General features: G+C 37.3%; 1 protein-coding gene across 1 annotated transcript; it reads right to left on the reverse strand.

The window, feature by feature from the left end:
• Positions 1-281: 281 nt before the first annotated feature.
• LOC5572119 (acyl-protein thioesterase 2) lies at positions 282-9,885 on the reverse strand. The gene is made up of 6 exons (XM_001660156.2): positions 9,602-9,885; positions 9,453-9,484; positions 1,757-1,970; positions 1,524-1,697; positions 1,254-1,409; positions 282-1,188 (listed from the first exon to the last, which is right to left on the reverse strand). Exons 1-6 carry the CDS (start codon positions 9,650-9,652, stop codon positions 1,156-1,158), a joined length of 660 nt encoding a protein of 219 aa, XP_001660206.1. The 5' UTR covers positions 9,653-9,885; the 3' UTR covers positions 282-1,155.
• Between the last annotated feature and the right edge of the window lie 1,653 nt (positions 9,886-11,538).

Here is an 11,538-nt window from a genome sequence, read left to right on the forward strand (position 1 = left end):
TAGAATAACGAATACCGTTTGAGATAGGTAGACATAACAAGAGGGTTGACTGTAGGTATACCAATCTGAAGCTAAAGGGAAGTTCTAATCAAATTTTATTAGAAAAACAATAAAGTTTTATACTATCAAACTGTTTATATATAATAAAGATTCCATACAGTATGGTTAAGTATACATATTCTCAAAAAACCATAAGGGAGTGTCCATTTCGCGTCGTATGTTTATTATGGCCTCAATCACCCTAGATGGCATTTCGGATCAAGAAAACCGCTCAATTCAACTGGCTTTTTTGCTCATTTAGTTAAACTAAAATATATTTCAATCTGCACGTTTTGTCCATCCTACCACTCACTAGTACCACTTTCTTTAGTACGGCCACAATTTACACGTGATCATTCGGTTTTCTACTGATAGGTAGCTTTGCTTCTGATAATTAGAATCGACGGATGCTAGCTTTGGGTAACCAAGTACAATTGTGTCATAGCTATTATATATGGGGATTAGTATGGCTTAGTTACTTTTGTTTTCATTGAATTTGGTTGCTGCAAATTTAAGTTACAATTTGGGAACGCCTAAACCGATTACAATCAGCAACCCAATGAACTATTTTGCGAATGTAGAGTAGAGGTAGTGAAGTGAAAATAATGGATTGCTTTGAAATTAACGATTAGATGAGCGTGTTTTTTCGTTCAAATTGGTTGACACAAATACTTGATCGAACAAAGTGGGATAGTTTCATGACTACTCATTTATAATGATTTGTTGGCGCAAGTATAATCTAAATCTAGATAATTTCATAAATGGTTCATGGGAATACTTATTGATTTGCTTACAGTTGCCATTGTCGCAGCGGGGCTTATAGAATCATAACGACTTTATAAGTTTTTCTGGATTGCAATTTTTAGTTTTAACATGTGCCGGTGTCAATTTTAGTGTTGTCGACTCTAATAAGTGATTATTATATTTCTTTCGAAAAAAATATCGCTCTGATTGACTCAGTTTGACTAAACTAGTTAAGTTGCTTCGTAGTTGCGGTTTTTGATGTTTTTAGTTTTTTGCTCAATATGTTGAAATAAGTTAGAAAAATACGCTGCTTTAAATTACAGTTTAAAAATTTACACACGACTTACGAATGTGAGCGAACTATTTGATCATTCACTGACGTCGTACGTATTTCTCGATGAATTTCTAAAAGTTTTAGATAACCGTTAAATTTAATATTGAAGACATTTATTGAAATAATATATACGTACCTTCATATCTTCTAATTCAGCCTCAGAGGACGAATGTGATAGACCCCTGTACGATTGAAACTGCGAGTTTTTCATGAATGTCTTCAACACACTCGACGACAATTGTCCGAACTTGTATGGCACTACTGGATCGCAGTCCCCGTGGCATTGTAGGATCTATAGATATAGAAATGAAACCAATCAACTATTTGAGTAAGATTTTTTAATCCCTAGTGGAACTAAAAATAATCGATTTAAAATTGTAATCGATCAAATACAAATTTGACTTACCGGCACAGTATTTGGGCACTTCAGAGCTCCAGGGAAATTCTTATGCATCGGCAACCAACAGGATAGGGCCATTACCCCAGCCAACGGTTCTGCAAACGTCAACGCCGCGTACAAAGCGAGAGCACCGCCTTGCGAAAAGCCTCCCAGCATTATGCGGTTTGCTGAAATTCCTGCCTGTAAAAGATCAACGCATCGATTATGACTTCAACGCAAATCTCGGCACTATTTTTAACCTGAATTTCACTTCGAATCAGCTCATGGACATTCTTTGTAGCGTTTTTGATACCATCCTCATCCTCGGGACCGCCAATGTCCAACGTTTTCAAATCAAACCACGACGGCATACGGAAGCCAGCGTTCAACGTAACTGGAATCGTTGGAGCCGTGGGGCAAATGACCTTCATGTCCGGCGTGCGGATCATGCCCATAGTAGTGGCCCACCCATGGCTAAAGGACAAATGAAATTGTATGAAATTTAATTGATATTATAACGTAATATGGGTTGCACTACACAACCGAATATGTTGAGATAAAAGATTATGGAAAAAGAGGAAAAAATGGTTCACAGCATATAACATAAGAAGCCTTAAACTATTTTACAGGAGATCAGCCTCGGTAGGGCTAATCCTCTGAAGTCGGTGTGCCATAGGCGCTGCAATTATTTTTATTTTATTTTTTTTGTGGTAAAATTCCTTCTTATTTACAGGTAACTTCAGTGTACAATAGAGTTACTTACAAGTCAAGGACAAACAGTTAGTTATTTACACATCGAGATGAAAATTAAGTTGGTTAATATCAATTGTATAACGTTAACGCCATTAACGAAACAGATGTATTTTACAAAAAAAATAGCGTCTCAGTTCTTGTCGTTTTCTTTATTCCGGGCAACGCCGGTCGCATCAGGTCTTCGAACGATACCCGTCTCCATCCATTCATCCACGAATACATTCGCTGAATTTATGCCGGAACGTTTCGATTTGTTGCACGCAAAATTAATTTTCTGCTCTCCGCATCACGAACAGCAGTTTGCGGTGCTCCCACTTCTCGTTTATTAACACTTAACAGGTATAACTTGGTTCGTTCCGCCGAAGAGCTGTTTAACGTGGATGCTCCGCCACGCACGTGGCTAGTCAATCGTCGGATAATTTTGTTCCACCTTGGGCAAGTCCGTCTGCGCGACGAAATGCCGGTGGATGAGATCGGCGGAGGGGTTTTCTTGGATAGGGGGTGGAACGTGGGAGTAATTTGAAAGGATTATTTTCAGGTCGGGATTATCTATTGAAATTGCTGGGCGGGGATATATCGTGGAAAAGAAGAGATTTATAATAGGAAAGGGAATCGATGTCTTTAAGATGACGATTGATGGCGAGTGATTCTGCCTTCAACGCTGGCAGATGAAGTTTTAATCCCCCATGCTCCTTGCTGCGCGCAAGCTGCATCATCAGGACCACCTATTGGTGGTACCACCGACGAAACGTACCAAAGCTTCGACGTGCCGAACGTATTTAACATAATCACTTTCAGGTGTAAGGTGAGCAAACGCAGCGAGTGTAGCCATATTTGTTGCGCAAACTTCCCCACCAGCGCATTCCAGTTTAGCGTTGTCATTACCCGTATGGAGTAATACCCGAAACTGATACCCAAAATGTTAACTACAACAACTGCCTGTAGCCACTGGGTATTTATCGTCAACAGCCTCGAACCGAGTGAATATCACATTCATCACATCGATCTGCCCGGCTGACGTCACGATGACGCTGATATCGTCAGCGTATACGACCAACAAATCGTTGCCGCATGCTTGTTCGACCCTTCAAACCAGGAAGTAGAGGTAGAGCACGAACATATGCATGGACAACGGGTCATTCTGCCGAACCGAACGTTGAATGTCGAATGGAAGTAAGAGACGCCCGTTGATGAACAGCCGAGAGGTGGATCGACTGACAATGCGCGAGAGAAGAGTGATGAGATCTCGATTAAAGTCGTGCGAGCACATGGTGCCGAAGAGGAAAGATTGCCGGACCCGATGAAACGCGTTCTCCAAATCAAAGCCGATAAGCTCAAGGGTGGTACTGGCGGCTCTTTATTGCTACCCCAACGTGTAGCTGGTTCTAAAATGTAAACAACCATACAAAATTACGATGGTGAAGGCGTAATCAATTTTCGCGAAATCGTCTCTTTTATGAATTGAGCATTTGTTGATAAAATCGCCAGCAGCGCACAGCAGTAACACGTCGTATATAAATGCTTGTAAACAATAACTTTCAAGAGCATTGATTAGCTGAAGTTTTGCGAAAAAATATCTTCAATTTTCCGCGTTAAGCCTTAAAACTGGTTCTGGACTTGGTGGTCGGCGGGCCACATCCGGCCCGCGGAGGGTTCGAGAATTCTTCACATATATGGCCCGTTGACTATTCTATCAATCCGAAGTTAGAACATACCAAGACTATTTAATTTTCAATTCAGTTTCAACCTGGTATTTTAGCTTGGTTATTTTTTAAACTGTTTTTTATCATCTTAGTACTCAATTTTATGAACGATTAAATTTTAAATCTCAAATTCTGGATGTTTCAACAATGTTCTACCATCATCTACCACTTTCATAGAAATTCCAAAAATGCAGCCTGAACAAAACTTATGGACAAAAGGCTAAATTTTCGTACATAATTTTACTAAATTATAGACTAACATTCTCTCAGAATCTTGGAAATAAATTTTACTAAAAGCTGAGACCTAGAATCCTTGGCAGGATTATAAAAAAGGCTTTTCAAAAAATCATGAATAATATTTTTTAAGAATTCTGGACACGACTTTCGTGGATAACAATGGCAAGATTCTTGCAGAACTTTCACAAGGATTCTATAGAATTCTAGCTAGAGTTTTCAGCAAATTCAAAACCTATTTATTTGTAAATCCTGGGCAAGATTACAATGTAACGCTTTGTAAGATTTGGCAGAACCTTAAGCGAATTTAATAAAATCGTGAGCAGGTTTCTTTTGAAATACTTTTAGCATTCTGAAGGATTTCAAAGTTAAATTTCGAGATAATTATTGAGAGAGATTTGGAAGGAATTGTAGGCCCGATTCTTGTAAAATTATTACCATTCTGGTCAAGATTTTTGTAAAAGCTTGATCAGGATTTAAGTACATTTTAGGTAAGGTATCGCGGGGCAAGTGGGTAAATGGGGTAAGTGAAAACAATTGATATATTTTACTGAATATGTGAATTGACGTTTTAAACTCATGCGTAAACCTTCGAGGCAATTGAGAACATTACGATAGGTAAGAAATGTCTGAGATTTTTCAGCCATTATCGCATAATAGAGCGAAAAATTGTTAACCTGTCAACTGTTACTCCGTAGCAAGTTGGCGGCGTACAATCTTATTTTAATATTTTCAGTGGAAAAAAGTTGCGGAAAATAATTTCCTGTACCACTTTTTAGTTGTCCTCTGTGACAGTTTCAAACTGCAATAAAAAAAGTTTTAGAATTAATTCGACGTAGACCTAAAAATAACTAAATTTAAACACCGTCAATTTTCTTATCAGGTGGGACAAGTGAAAAGTTTATCATTAGAGATTGAATTTGTGTTTTCTCTTTAAGTAGCCATAAGTAAACATGGTTCGCAATTATCATAGAAAAACATAACGTGCTGATAATTCAAGAAACACTATAATCAAGCGTTAAAAGCTATTAGAAATTATGGAACTTCTCTAAAATATGTTGCCAAACATTACAATATTAATATGTCTACTTCGGGCAGCCAATTAAAAGGAGACTTTGACTGAAAAGTTGCAATATTAGAGAACACACGGAAATCTCGTGGAATGTCTATGTAAAGCTAGTTCAAAACATACGAAAGGGGTAGGGTAAATTATGTATTTTGGACAGGCTAAGGATATGTCTGGAAACGGCGATCGATTAACTGCCTTAGATACTAATATTTTATTATGTTATGATACTTATATGCTTAATGTATCATTGTTTTCTGAGTTTCTGAAGCGAAAAAGCTTACAAACTGTAGCAATAGGTGCCAAAATAGCGTTTTTTAATTGCCTGTCTGTTATACATTTCGGACATCATATATACATTTTGGACACCCTCATGTGAATATAATTTGGACAGGGCGTTATCTCACTATCTATTCAATGGTTTCTTAAAAGGACGATCATATCATAATGTTTGAAGAGTTTACATGTGACTTATGCATTTTTTCGCTTATTGGATGTGTAGATTAGTGATAATCTATAATTTCATTTCATGGAAGCAAATATCATCAGATCCACGAAATACGCCTGCAAGTATGCATGCATGCGACATTCCAGTGCGTTTCATCAGATGGCCAAATTATATCAACTGAACAAAAACCGTAATCTATTTTGGACACCACCTGATTGATGCCTTATATACTAATGTTAAGATTTTAGATGAACTTAGCTTCAAGTTTAGACATATTTTATCATATTGCCGCCTTTAAACTTTTTATGAATGCTTATTCTGAGCGCTATTATTGCGTTTAAAGTGTGTTCTTGAAACATACATCCTCTTGCATTCTTAGGTTTCACAGGTGTTCTTTTGATACAATTTACAGTTTTGATATTTTTGAAGCCAATTTGTAATTGTTATGAAATTGGCCATCATTATTAAGTAGCATAGTGTATTAATAATGCAATACATGATTTTCCATACATAAATTCCTCATCATCTCATTGTAAATGAGCATAGAACAAGCAGCCTGTCCAAATTATATGCATGTCCAAGTTATATACGTTACCCTATAGATTCTAAATACGTTATTGAAGGATTCCGTTTGATTTCTCCCGAAGAGTTATCCGACGTCATATCCGACTTTCTCAAAAACAAATAACGAGCGGTGGAAATTCTACAAAGTAGAAATGCAATTGCTGTCCTATAATGTAAGAACTAACATTGGAAATGTTGCAGTTATAATGTTGTCGAATCATTTCAACTAACATAACTGAACAGAAGAAAATTCAAGTGAAAAGAATAACATTTCCTTTGTTTACATGTTACTTATGTTATTGTTCATTGGGAAGCCTTAACAAATGTTAAAGCTAATAGAAATCGTGAATATAACTGTTTGTTTTTGAATTTATTGTTCAAAACGGTAAACTTTTCACTTGCCCCACTTTTGGGGCAAATGAAAAGTAAGGAGACATTTTTCAAAAACTTTTTCTGTATTTTTTTTCTTCAATTTTTCATAAAAATCAATTTCAGCATGCTGCTTATATTTGGTGGGAGTCAAGCTAAAAAATATATACCACCTCATTTGTTTCAATTTAAAGTCTCTAGAATTTGAAGAATCTCAACTATGCGAATTCCATTACCCACTTGCCCCACGGTACCTTAATGCAAATAATACTTGGTCAGATCTTAACAGAACTCGAAGTATGGTTTTTATAAAATCCTGGATATCATACTCACAAGAATCCATAAACTTTGGGCTAGATTCTTTAAAATATTATGGACAAGATCATTATATAATTTTGAAAGGGATTCTCACAATATCTGATTTTTTTTATTTCTTTAAATGAAATTTACTTCATGGAATTCGTCAAAGACGACTCGTGACTTGCGTTTAAAAAAGATAATAAATCTTCGAGCTGTTTAGTAGAATACCTAAAAGTAGATCAAAACCCGAATTAGTACTATACCATTTGATTCCACTAGAGTTTGTATCTTTTAACAGATACGCGTATTTCGACCTCAACTGTAAGGCCGTCTGCAGTGTCGTGTACTAGACTCGACTTCTCGAGTCTAGTACACTGAAGACGGCCTTACCATTGAGGTCAAAATACGCGTATCTGTCAAAAGATACAAACTCTAGTGGAATTAAATGGTATACTGGGTACCCCCGTTGGTTTGACCACATTTAATCTGAACACTTTTTAATCTGTACCCCGCTAATTTGCACATCGTTCAGATTAAAAATGGTTCAAACGTCATTTAGCTCATGGAACGGAGTGAAGTGAGATGGAACGCTGTGGAACGGAACGCAGAATCAAAACAAAACAGTGAAGGAGGTAACCAGAAACACGTTTCTAGGGTGACTAGATGTTCAAATTAAAAATGAACCCCGATGGTTTGCATGAGGTACCGTTCAAATTAGCGTGGTTGCACGGTAGTACTAAATTCGGTTTTTCATCTACTTATGTTTAAAAAAGGTTTTGATTTTTTGGCTTAGCGTACGAAAGCCACCACTCGATCCACGAACCGTAATTTCTGCGCTGCCGGGTCTAATATTGCCACTGTAGCTGGAACTCGGCAACGTTCTCGTCGGTGAGAAGATCCGGTCGAAGGGACCAGAAACCAAGGCCGGGCTTATGTCCTAGCTGGGGAAGGCAAGGACGAAGTGTCAGCTCTTTGTGATCCGTGAACGAGCAGACATGCGTATGCGCGGTACGTAAATGCTCCCGCAAGCTGCTGCTCACATAAATGCGGTCGTGTGAAACCGGCATCTCGGGAGCGCAACTTTCGTACGAATGTTCTACTATTTTTGTATGGGCCATAACATCTTGAAGACACATACACACCCCTTTTAGCGTTATGGTATTTGTAGGATGACGTGTTGAGTGGGATGGCGGAGATAGTAGGCAAGAGTGTCGTTGAAAAATCCTCCCGTGCTGCACGCTGTGCAGAGCCGGAGGGAGCGTAGAGGCTGCAAATCGTGGTATCATGCATTCGTAGAGCGATCCATCGGCTATCCAGGCTTTTCTCGACGTGAGATACCTGAGCGTACTTCTTCAGAGCAACAGCTGTCCTCTTCTCGTGTGGTCTACATACGTGTATACGGCGAAGCCAGGCAGGTCGTTTTCTACTTCTTGCAGACATACAATATCGAGGCTTTGGCTGTTGATGAAGGTGCGCAGCAATGGTTTCAACAGACCCAAATTTACTGGAGGCAAATATTGTGATCTTTGATACACGTGAAAGATGTTTTTTATTCCGCAGTGTAATGAACTGAATTTATCGACTACAGCGTACACTATGCTCCAAATGGTCGAGTTTTTTTATACAAAGTTCTAGCTCATTTGCTTCGAAAGTTATCAAAATGTAACATCGATACTATAAAATGTGTGTTATCACTTTTTAATCTGTACCCCGCTAATTTGCACATCGTTCAGATTAAAAATGGTTCAAACGTCATTTAGCTCATGGAACTAAGTGAAGTGAGATGGAACGCTGTGGAACGGAGCGCAGAATCAAAACAAAACAGTGAAAGAGATAACCAGAAACACGTTTCTAGGGTGACTAGATGTTCAAATTAAAAATGTTTGCATGAGATACCGTTCAAATTAGCGGGGGTGCACGGTATAAAAACACTCTGACTATGCGCAAAACAAACGTCAGCTTGGGCTTTTGCATAGCACGTAAATCTGTCAGATTAGGAACTAAAGAAAATCTTTTTGTTCGGCAAAATTGCTTGAAAACAGTGTCCTACAAGCGTGCCCAATACTTTATAATATAATTTCAACAAGAAAGTAGATTTTACCATTCTTATGAAAATGTGGACCGCCCTAATTGTAAACAACACTAAGAAAAGAGCTCAATTAGAATTTCATCGAACATAGAAAGTAAAATGTTCATGTGCACATATTAAATTACATCGTCCTGTTATGTTTATTTGAACAATGTTTTTTACCCTATGACTTGATTATCAGTACACGAAGTGATGATGCTGAAATATTTTATTGATTTTTTACCGCCACATACAGTTCGCCACCTATAGCTAAAGCACTAATCGGGGATTTTTGTTTTGTATTCACAAGAAACACATTAACTAAAATTACATAACTTGATAATTAATGCTGTTTCTAGCTCTATTAAAGGTATATAAGAAAAAAAAAAACTTATCACATCAAGCAGAGAGATTGTAGAACCATGATAAGAAAAAATGTAGACATAATTACCCGGTGTCGCCCAATCCGTGCAGAAAGATTAGCTGAAATAATTAAAAACACAAATTACTTGCATTACTCAGGTGCATCGGCTACAACAAGTTATCGATTAATGCTCAAGGTTATAGCAGAACCAACTGTGGGAAAATTAAATTTATTACCGTCGATGTATGCTTTGCAGCTGATTGAATGATTACTGGAGCTACTGCCATTGTTTCGTTTTGGTTACAAATCACAGTTAATTGTGTGTATTTCCGGAGCTTGCTTAATTCCCACTGCACTGGAACAATCTGTTCAATCAGTGCGAGTTGATTTGCAAAATTTTATTATGAAATCACCGGAAATATCAACAATTTCCCTTATTTTTCTTCACTCAATCACTGCACCGTCCACATACACTTGGGTTGAGATCGTTCCAATTTTTCGCACTACTAATGTCAGTGGCGTTCGTTTTGGAAGATAAAGCAACAAACGTCAAGTTACGCAAACGTCAGAACACACTCCACGCACACTTTGATAATGCTTACATTAAGTTATAAAGCTTAAAAATGAGGTAGGCTGTAGCGTATTTCCACTGTGGGCTAAACATTCATCTCCTCAAAATCCTCCATTTATCATTTATTTATCTTATGGCAGCTACCTGCTATATGAATCATCAAAAGCATTGGCCATCCAGAGGAACTTCCAGAATTCTCAATCTAAATCTATCCTTTCAGGATCTATATGTAATGAGTAAGACTGAAGACATATCAGAGAAAAATGGCTGTGTCGTTAGCTGATTATTGATTTGAATATTTATTAATTGATTTGTTACAGAATATTCCATAGAGCAAAATAGCATTTTATCGAAATGGCTAAATTGCTCTCCTTCGAAATACACTGCTGATAAACCTGTTTCATATAACCAAAGCTGGAAATAGAGGGCATGATTGGCGAACTCAGTAAGGAAGATGTCCAAAGTCATGAGGACATGATAAGATTGCAAATTGTAAACTAGAATGAGTGCACCGGCATCAAAATTGGCGAATGGTGCTGTTGGAAATACAGTGGGATTCCGTTTTTGGCAACAAAGTCGAAATTTTCAGTTGCCAAAAACGGAACCATGCCAAAATCGGAACCCATTTTTTCAATATTATTTTTCAACTATTATTTTTTGAAAACATCATTAGAATGTTATTACATCATCCTTATGGACTCATAAGGCATCGGAACTTCGGAACGGTTCTGTCCAAAGCAAATTTCCGGAGGGGTGGACTAAGCTATGAATCTATAATCCCGTAATGTTGATTGTGGCAAACGTTCTACATAGTTATTATCGCTTCAATGATTTCTTGCTTTATTTACGCTATTTGTATATGTGTGTAATGTAAATCAATAATCGCATAAGTGACATTTGTTCAAGAATTGGAACTCCTTGAAATTTTGTGAGAATACAAAACAAAAAAGAAATGTATTAGGCCGTATTCTTTAAAAGACGTACTTATAAAACAAAGGCGATGGGTATTACAAAACAGCATGAGTTTTTTTTATAATTTAATGAAAATTAAAAATCAGTTCAACTTTTAGACTCTGGCGTTTGACAAACTTTGGTGAGTTTAGAATAAATTTATTTTCTGATAAAGCATATCATCTCATAAGGAATGATTTGCTGTAGTCGCGCAAATATAAACAAGTACATTACAGGATAATGCTATTAAATCTCAATTTAGAGCCTGATAAGAATCTTCGGGTGCTTGTGAGGATTCTACGCTAAAACTCTGAAGCATCTTGGTAAGAATCCGCAGGATCCCACTTAGATCTCTCAGGATCTCGCTTAGGGTTTTGCCTCGATATTGCTGAAAATTCTCAGGTCTCCGATGATAATTTTCAAAAATTCATTATTCTTAGGCTAGGGTAAAAGCACCGGTTTTGGTCAGCCTAAGAGAAAATGTCAATAAAAATTAAATGGGGAGCCGTATTCATACTACAAATATGTGAAATGCAAGCTTTCAATCCATATTATATATATAAAATATCAAAACTGAGCTAAAACCATGTTTTCGCTTTGAAAATCCCGTTGGTCAATATAGGCAATCGGAACCAGTTTCGGCCAGAGATT

Source organism: Aedes aegypti, chromosome 3 (assembly GCF_002204515.2).
Source record: "Aedes aegypti strain LVP_AGWG chromosome 3, AaegL5.0 Primary Assembly, whole genome shotgun sequence".
Lineage (NCBI taxonomy): Eukaryota > Metazoa > Arthropoda > Insecta > Diptera > Culicidae > Aedes > Aedes aegypti.

Bases quoted from the DNA above. Each gene is read 5' to 3' on its own strand.
- LOC5572119 (XM_001660156.2), bottom strand. From the start codon at position 9,652: ATGGCAGTAGCTCCAGTAATCATTCAATCAGCTGCAAAGCATACATCG. The intron at 1,698-1,756 runs GTTAAAAATAGT...GATCTTTTACAG, and splicing joins TGATTCGAAGTGAAATTCAG to GCAGGAATTTCAGCAAACCG. The intron at 1,189-1,253 runs GTACGTATATAT...TAAAACTTTTAG, and splicing joins CTGAATTAGAAGATATGAAG to AAATTCATCGAGAAATACGT.